Source organism: Rhea americana, unplaced genomic scaffold (assembly GCF_003343005.1).
Source record: "Rhea americana isolate MKP2758 unplaced genomic scaffold, rheAme1 scaffold_19, whole genome shotgun sequence".
NCBI lineage: Eukaryota > Metazoa > Chordata > Aves > Rheiformes > Rheidae > Rhea > Rhea americana.
The window spans coordinates 8,337,334-8,346,494 of record NW_028186038.1 but is presented as its reverse complement, the minus strand read 5'-3'; the positions used below and the strand labels follow the sequence as shown (position 1 = coordinate 8,346,494).

The 9,161-nt window shown below is 48.6% G+C and overlaps 1 protein-coding gene across 1 annotated transcript in view; it reads left to right on the top strand.

Moving 5' to 3' along the window:
• Positions 1-7,679: 7,679 nt before the first annotated feature.
• LOC146597303 (6-phosphofructo-2-kinase/fructose-2,6-bisphosphatase 4-like) overlaps positions 7,680-9,161 on the top strand; it is a 23,401-nt gene continuing 21,919 nt past the window's right edge. Inside the window, exon 1 of the mRNA XM_085302573.1 lies at positions 7,680-7,764. Coding sequence (XP_085158699.1) covers positions 7,734-7,764 — 31 coding nt within the window. The 5' untranslated portion in view covers positions 7,680-7,733. The remainder of the gene's footprint in view (positions 7,765-9,161) is intronic.

The following is a 9,161-nucleotide window of genomic DNA, read 5'->3' as shown; positions in this document are numbered from 1 at the left end:
TCGGTGTTTTGGCAAGCGCTGTTCCAAATAGTTATTTATTGTTACTTATTCCTAATTGCAGCATCACAGAAGAATATATATTTTTAATTTTATCTATTTATTTTATCTGGAACCGGAACGCTTGGTACATCCCCTCGGAGATGTGCCTTGCCCAGGGCTGCCTTGAGGGTTCGGGGGCCTGGCGCGTGTCAGGCCGCGTTAGGGTAACGCGGGGTGACAGCTCCCGCGGAAGCGCGGCTCGCTGGAAACACAGAAGCTTGGAAAACACTGAGACGCTTTGACCTCGGTCTTGGTTATGTTTTTTTTGTTTTTTTGTTTTTTGTTTTTTTTTTCTTTCCCCCCTCCCAGCAGAACTATAGGTACTATATAGGCGACAGTATTATTTTCATAATAAGGCAGAGCAGGGGCCGTGCTGAGTTTCGGGAGAGCGGTGGTGACRGGGTGTCCTGATGGCCTGGCGGGAGGCAGCGCTGCTGAGCACTTCTTGCCTGTTTTGATTTCAACGTTTTATATTGCTGCGCGTGGAGTAAAAATTAGCCAAYGTGAGGCAAAACTCATTTATTTTAAAATGAGCACGACTTGGAGTGATCTTGCATGTGGGCAGCTCRTCTCATAGTGTTATTTATTTWTTTTWWWAAAAGATGGAACTGAATAAACAGCTAATTGCTGTCTGCTGGTGCCAATTGAAAATGCTGGGGAGCAGTTTCCAGTAAGTTTGCCTCACTCAGCTGTTAGGCACTCCCCTAATTACAGCTGCAATTAAAAGTAATAGCTGTTTGCATAAAGTCCCGATCCTCTTAAACAGATGCATCATCTAATGGGACCATTGGTGGAGGGATGGTCGTGCAGGAGGAGGGCCTGAAGATAAGGACATGTCTGAAGGATTTTGTTTTGGGACTTTGAGGTCCTTTGGAAGGAAGGTCTGCTTTGATCAAATGGGATTTGGGTGTTTTGCTAGGAAGAAGTACCAGGTACAAATATAACCCTTGCCAATAGCAGGATGTTGTTGAATTCAAATGGTTTCATTTTTTTTTCAGGCCTCTCACTCACCTGGTGCTTTTATATATATATATATATATATATATATGTATGTATGTATGTATGTATGTATCATCCATCTAATTAAAAAATAACTTGGTTACATCAGTGATTTTCCTCAGCTTGATTGCACCAGCATTTCTTCTGCTCTTATGAATAAGAGATTTGGTAAATCCAAATTGTATGTTATCCAATTGCTGACAAAGCAATCAGGATGCGAACTAAAGCGCTTCCTGAAATTGCATGTTTTGGGGGTCTTAAACTGTGCCCATGATGTGTGCCCAGGTATTTTTGTTTGCAACTAACATAAACATTAGACTTTAAACACTGGAAAATGTCACAAAGTTGAGGAGTTTCTGCTTTACCCGGAAACAAATGGCCTGATGTAGCTCTTCTCGTTTCCTGCTCTGTTACGGTATTTTGGTATAACTTTTTAATTTAGGGACTGTGGTGAGTTGCATATTCCTGTCCTAGGTTGGACAGGTGTCTTGGGATGGATCTCAAGGCAAGTGTAATAAAAAGGATTCAAACTTGGAAAGTAATTGAAGAAACTAGCCACAGATCTGAAGTGTGATGTTGTYCTGTTTGGTTTTTCTTTCCCCCTTTTTAGTCCTCTTTTAGGTCAGATAATTTTGTCAGCCTTTTGTCACAGGTATAATGCTGAGAGTGTAAGAGGTTAAGTAATTAAATTGCGTAGGGGAATGAAAGGGAGTAATGAACTCTGGATTCACCGGCCTTTTCTTATTGGGCTCTTCAGCAGTTAAAATGGTGTCGGTCGAGCCGATTCCCGGGATTTGCTCAATTTTTATAACTCGAATAAAGCAGGGGCACGGAGAAGTTCACAGCTGAACGCGCTTGTGGGCCGCCGCAGCCGGGCCGCGGTTTCCGAAGGCTGGGGGCTGCTCTCCGAGCGGGCCCCGGCTGCGCGCGGGGCTCCTCGGACGGCGTCCCTGGCTCGGCGTGAAGCCGGCGCAGCCCGCCTGGGGACCTGCCGAAAACCCGGGCCTCGCTATTTTAATTGCTTGCTAATATAAATGCTAATCGGAACAGGTCCCGAAGGTATTGCTGCCTCTTAGGTGGTGCCGCGCGAGCGAGCGTAGCTGTCGGGTCCGGAGCCGCGCGCCGGGGCGAAGCAGCGCTCCTGGGCGCCAGGATGCGAAGCGCGTGACCGTGTCACTGCTGGCRCGTTGGGAAGAGCCGTCTTTCAAAACGTCGCCTTTTCGGAGYGGTCCCAAAGAGGGATTTCCGCGGGCGGACCCCCAGCGTGCGCGCGTCGGCTTGCTTCGATGCACCGCGCGTCGGGAGCGGGACGGTTCTCCTTAAGCGGCGAGAAACCCTCGTTCCCGGCTTGCCTGCGGCTTGCCGGGGGGTAGCTTAAATCAAGTGATGCAAGGGAGAAAACATCTGTGGTGATGTATTTATAGTCCCAAGCACGCGTCTGGCTGCGCGCGCGCGTGCACGCGCACCCCCTTTGACGGGGGGGACAGGGCAGAGCCGGGTTAGTCTCACGCGCCCGAAGCTCCTGCTGACGATTATCGCTGCCAGAAGGACGCCTGGCTTTGAGACCGGCTTTTCCTTCCCCTCCTTCTGTGGCCGCRGGGCCCTGGAGAGGGGACAGCACTGGGCACTCGCGGTGCCCGGGACCCCGTGATCCAGCCTTAAGGCTGCAGGTGGGCAGCACTTGCCTCCGGCGTTAAGGGCTGGGCGGAAAGTATAGAAGAGCTTTGTAGATTTTTTTTTTTTTTCTCCCTATTATCAGTGTGAAACCGGCTTGCCCAAAACCCTGGCGTTTTCCAGGGTTCGTGACCTCGTTCAATTAAAAAGCTTCGAAAGGCTGGCGAGGGCCGGGCGGCCCAGCGCCCCTCGCCGCGGAGGAGGCGAGCGCTCCTGGGGCGGCTGAAGCCGTTGCTCCTTTGCTCGTACGAGATGGCTCTAGCTGCTTTTTAASCTGGAAAATGCTCCCTTTGGATTTAGAATATGTAGGAACCTTAAAAAGTTAAGCAGGAAGCTCTGGGAGCTCTCGGTTTAGCGCAGGCACGGGTAGGGTAGCTCTTCTCTCCTGGTAGCCTGCTTTTGTTAAAATCCGGTGGCTTTAGTGTCTTGGACAACCCCTGCCCTTTCCCGGGTAGGGCTCACGCTGGTCGAGGGCCCCGAAAGACCTTGGAAGCGCGCACGTACCGCGGATAACGTGCTGTAACAAAATAGCGTGGGTGCTCCTAACTTGGAGCGCCTCGGTGCTGCTTGCCAGGGTGTTCTCGCAGCTGCTCCGTACGCCGTTTGCCTTTCTAGCTGTAGTTAAACTGAAATGTTTGACTCTCTGCCGCTGCCCCCGGGAGCTGCGCCCGCCGTCACACCTGAACCGCCTCTTGTAATTTATTTTCTCTAGAGTCTAGTCCTGAAACAAAGTTCTTTCCAGAAATACGGAGACTAAGGTTTTTATTTAAGGAGTAAAGGTGGTTTTTTGGCTAATATTACGCCAGCGACTCTCCTTGGGTGAATGTTTCCCCTTGCAGCGTTTTTTATTCGCAGCGCGTCTGTTGTTTAGCCTGCCTGTAGTCAGTAAACTGGATTACTTTGGCTATTGTAAYTTTGTTATCCTTAGTGACGTTCCTCATCTGCACGTTGATCCTGTTAGTCTCAGGCCGCTGATAAACCGGCCGGCGGCGCTGAAAACCCACCCGAGAAGCCTGCCCGGACGGGGAGGACGGGGAGGACGTGCAGACAAAGGTCCGTCAGAGATCTGCGTCTCAGTTTGTCTCCAGTTTCTTTTCCCTTTGGTGGTGGGTCTTAAGCTAAACAATAGGGTTTTGGTTTTTATTATGAATTCTTCTCRCCGAGAGACATCCTGAGAGGCTTTGCTGTAGTTCTCCTGTATTTTATTTAGCTGCCTATCCTCCGTTGTGATAGAAGTGCAGGCTATTTACAGAATCAGCTGGTGTCACATATGCTGTGAGCTCTTTTCTCCCTGTGTTATATCAAACTGATTTTTTTTTTTTTTTTGTTCCCTAAAGGGATTTATTCCTAATTTTCAACCCCCTACCTTCCTGTCTCTGCTTTCTGTGGGACATGTGAAATGTGGCATAACTGTAGGTGTGCGTAGAAGACTTCAGACCCRCTTGGTGCCCCATTAATTTTTTTTTCCCCTATTGCTATGAGCTTTTTCCTTGATGCCCTACTTATGCCATGCTGCTATTTTGGACCTTTAACGCTTTTTTTCTTTTTTTTTTTACTTGCTTTTAGCTCTCGAGCAAGCCTTAGGTGGTGTGAGGCTGTCTAATCTCCAACTCGAGCTCTCCTGATCTGGGCCTGGTTTAGATGCTGTCAGACTGGCTCGCTGTATGCAAAGCCTGTCTTGCTCACGTCACCCAGGCCCTCGGTTTTATTCCTGCCCTCCTTGATCTGGCTGCGCCGTCACTGCTCCTCCTAACATCTCGCTGGTCTTGCTTGTGTGATGTTTCCTCCTCCTCCCACAACTTGACCTTGCCTTGCTCTGCTCTGCCCGTGCCCCGTCTCCACGGCTGACTGCGCGCTTCATSCAGTCCAACATTGCTGTTCCTCTTGCTTGAATTTTGTCATCCCTGGTAATTCAATATRTATCAAGCCCCTCATGGGGCTTTCTAAGTTCTCCTTGGCTCTTGTTCTTCAAAACCCTACCAGCGCCTAGGTGAGCGGACCCWCAGCCGTAGGATGTCATCGCTCCTTAGGTTTGCTTCTCACATTTAGACCATACACAGATCTTAGGTATTCTTTACTGCCAATATTGTTCTTTTTTTTTTCTTTTCTTTTCCAGTAATGTGATACGTTCTTACAGCTGTGGTCAAAAGTATGGGGGTTTTTCCCTCCCTCTAAAATGACTGTCCTGAGGAATTCTATTTCTGAAGCCAGCTGGTGGCTTTTGGTTTTAAAGACAGCATTAAGTATTTTTGTTCCACTCTGGAAGGAAGCTGCCCAAGTTTTGCTATTTTTTTTTTTCTGTTTCTCAGACCAGATTTACGTGTTACAAACAAGCAAAATCCATAGCATCTGAGCTGGATGAAAGGACTAAAGGATACACGTGTATCATAAATGTTAAAATATAAAATGAGCTGTAAGTGGGCATAATTCATATGCCTTTCAGCCTGGAGGCAGGTTCTCTGTTCTGCTTTAAAATTGCAAGTAACTTCCTTATGTTTCTTTTAGCTATACGCTTTCTCATAAGAACAAACTGAAAACTTTGAGAACTGGGCAGAACTTTCCAATTCGCTCATGTGACTGGAAAGGAGAAGAGGTTTAAGGTGATAAGGTCACTTTTAGGTTGCTTGGTAGACATTGTGCCKCTCAGATCTGCACAAAAAAACAGTGACGAGCATCCAGTGAACGCAAGTATCTTGTTTTTCAAATACTTGGGGCGCTTTAAGCGTTAGTGCTCCTGGGGCGCAGCGGGGATTCCCAGGAGCTGATTCAGCCGGCGCGGAAACGCTCGCCGCCGTAGCGCGGTTCCAAGGAAGACCGAGGTTCTGAGTACACCCGCGCCGGCCAAAGGTTGCGCTACGTGCTGTTGCTGTAGTAACACCGTCGTCGGGTGCTGCCGGAGCAATGTGTGGGAATGACGGTCCTCAGTAGCCTTCCCATCTTGGAAACGCGATATTTTCGGTTAACCTTCCCCCCGCCTCCCCCCCGCCCCAGCCCTGCAAAAGCGCATGGGGGATTTGTGCACATGCCAGGTAGTCTGATGGCCTCTGCCCGCGTTTCCTGGGCAGCACGCGCCCCCGTGTGTAACTAGTTTGAAGTCCATGGTGTGCAGTGAGCTATGAAATTGCACTCAAAAAAAAAAAAAAAAAAGTGGATAATGGGTGCAGTTTTTCTTTGTCATGAGCAGCACCAGTAAGATTTAAAATATTGTTTAAGGCTGTGATGCTGGAAACTGTTTTAAGCAACAGCTGGAAGCGCTGCTTGAGGATCTAGCAAGGGAATGGCCTCAATGCCCTCTTGGAGGCGAGGGTGAGGGGGCTGCTTGGYTTGCAGCGGGATTAGCTGTTCCCCTTTAGCTTTAAAGGACGCGCTTCATGCACAGTGGTCTAAATCTGTGCATCAGTGTTAGGTCGTAAGGACTTAACACTGGGAACTTCCTTGCGCTGAGGACGACGGCATCTCACTTGATGTGGTTTATCGCCAAAAGGCAGGAATGTCTCATGTTTAAAATCGAGTGATTTTTTTTTTCTTCTGAAATGTGATGAACTTCTAAATTAACACATTTCATATACTTAGAAATAAAAATGCTTTTAAAATGGTTCACGTAAGAATAAGAGAACAGTGATAATGTGGCAAGGTGTGTTCTTTAGTTAATGAAACTGTATGCGTGAATCTCAGTGGATTCTCATGCAACCTGTGCGTTGATGACTTTCTGTTGACGTAACCCTCACTCCACGTTACCTTAGGTTTTCCAATAAGGTTTCATATGCATGTGAAACTGTTGCRTTCTGGAGAGAGCTCTTCAAGCTGGCATTGATATAATTCTTATGATAAAAACCCTCCCGTAGGGAAACCCCCCACCCTTTGTGCAGCAAGTGCTCGCTTCCTGACYGTAGTCATCGTGGTTTTGAAAGCACCTAACCATCCTTGGAAGCAAGTCATGCACAAGTAGTGCTGTAAGGGAGACCTCGCTATGTTGATGATTGTCTTCTAAGATGTTTCGGTAAATGACGAGGACTATATAATGAATGCAAATTAGTGTGGGAATTGGCCTTCAGCCAAAGAAGCATGGACTGAGGTTCCTGAGTGCTGGAGCTCTGTCAGATCTTCCCTCGTGCCAGCAGTGCTGATGAGGGTTAGAATATGCAGGGGTTCATCTTCTCACTGATTTACTTTATACCAGCATCTTGTTTGAATGAGCTGGATGAGTCTGTGTGCTCTTGGCCTGCATGTTATCTGGAGGCTTTTGAGGTGCCTTATCTACGCTAAGGACTCCTATTTTGTTTCAGCTTGAGGAATCTCTACCATGTGTGTTTACAGAGCTTTTTTTAGGCTCTAGCATCTTGTTTACATCTATTGCCTAATTAGCACTGAAGAGATTTGTTGTTCTTGGCTCACTCTCTTGTGAAGCATGACCACATACTACTGTTTCTCTGAATTGCTTTTGCAGATTGATCTGTAGCCTTGAGGAAGGCTAATGATAAAAAAGAAAAAAGAAAAAAAAGAAAAAAAAAAGCTCTTCTGAAATAACTTCTAAAGATGAGTGGTGTGGAGAGTGGATTGGCTTATTTTCATCCTGATTCCTTAATGGCTTTGCTCATCTTTGACRTAGCAGGTCTACGTCAAGGCAACAGGAACTTCCTTGTCTCGAGGCAGTGACAAAAAGCAGAATGAATGGTACCAGCAGTACACTCTTCTTCTGCTCGAAAGGGACAAAATGCCACAGACACGCACAGTACCTCTACTCTCCAAATTGGAGACCTGGTCCAAAATTGCTTGTGTTTTCAGCTGGTTTGGAAAAACATCCCAGAAGGATGAGTGGAGATGACACGGGGAACTTGTTGAACTTGTAACGTGGAATGCTTGAGATTTTTGGGTGCTTAGTGGGCTATTTCTCACTTTTGCTCAGTTGACTCCTGGGATATTAAACCGAGCGGGGAAACAGAGGAGGGCACTTCTGGTTGAAGAGAAAACCGTACGCAGTGCTGAGGAGACAGGAAATCTTCATTTAAGAAGTTGATGTAATGGCAAGTCCTGAGAAACTGCGCTTTGAAGGTATGGACCAGTCTCTGTCATTTTGCTAATACGGTGTTACATCCCTCTTCCCGACTTGCTGGTGAACGCTCTTCAGGGAAGGCATTTGCCCTGAGCTCTGTGGGAAACTGTAAGTTTTTAAAAATACGTGGTTTTTAACTAATGAGGGGCTCTTGCCTGCAGGGTGACAGTTCCTACTGCACCGGCTTTGCCCTCGTCCCGGGGCCCGGGAGAAGAGCCAGCTCTTGGGTTGCTAGCGTGACTTCCTTCGTCACCTAAGCCTCCTTGGCGATGGAAGAGCAGAGCTCAGCYGGGTCTTGCCTTGGGAAAGGTGCCAACACCCCTGAGCAGAGCGGCATTTTTATTTATCTGTTTGTTTGTTTTTTAAGGCAGCTCGTTTAAGAGCTCCTCTTCCAGAGAGGCGAAAGCCCGCATCGGTACTTGGGGGTGCGGGAATGACCGCGGGAGGGGAGCTGTCTGTCGCCTCTTGGTGYGACTCCTCTGGATGTGACCGAACAGGCCAAGCCTCCCCAGTTTCGGCCACGTTAATCGATATCCAGTGGTGCTGCAAGTCTGGGTGCTGGGCCTACCCACGGGCAGCGGCTCTTCACCGGCGTACCAAGCGTGGGGGCAGCATGGCAGGCTCAGGCGGGGGGGGGAAGGTCTCTTGCAGAAGAGAAAAGGTGGGTGTACCTGCGTGTTGGCTCACGGTCTCTTCCGACTGGTGAGGCTGACTGAGGACCTGTATGCGGTGCAGTGGGCACTGCCTGTCCCCAGGTGACGCTCCYGGCTGGGTGGTTTCGGCCAGCGAAGGACTGCTGTGAGTGTTGGACGGTACACTTGTGATTTCTATTTTTCCCCTTTTAAAATAGAAAATCAGTTAYAACCTCAGTGGAAATTATCCCGTGTGTTTTATCGCGCACGTTGCGACTCGGCGGAGCAGGCTGCCGGTTACCTGGTGGTTACAGCAGCGGGGCGCGCTGCTCCAACATCGAAGCTGGGCGCGTGGAGAGGGTGCGGCGTGGCCGTATCCCTCAAACGGCGTTCCTGCTTTCACTGCAAATTCAGCATTTCTCTGAGCCTCCTTAAAGCTTTCCTGAAATAGGCACCTACCCGAGGGCTGGAGTCTTGATCACTCCTTGGTTCCCTTCTTGCCACTGTTGCAACGCGTGGAAAATGTTTCTTCTTGAAAAAATAAGTCGGGATTAGTGGGCTGTGTCAGTGCCATATAGGGGTCAAACTCCTATAGGAAGTAGTTATATAGATAGTGCATACGTATAATAAAAGAATAATATTTATTTTCCCTGTGGCRTTCTGTAATCCCCATTTCCACCCTGGGGAGCTCGGTAGCTGGTGGCCGATGCGTTTGCGCTTCGCACGGGTGCGGTGTCCCGCGGCGCGGGGCTCCCGGCGGCGGC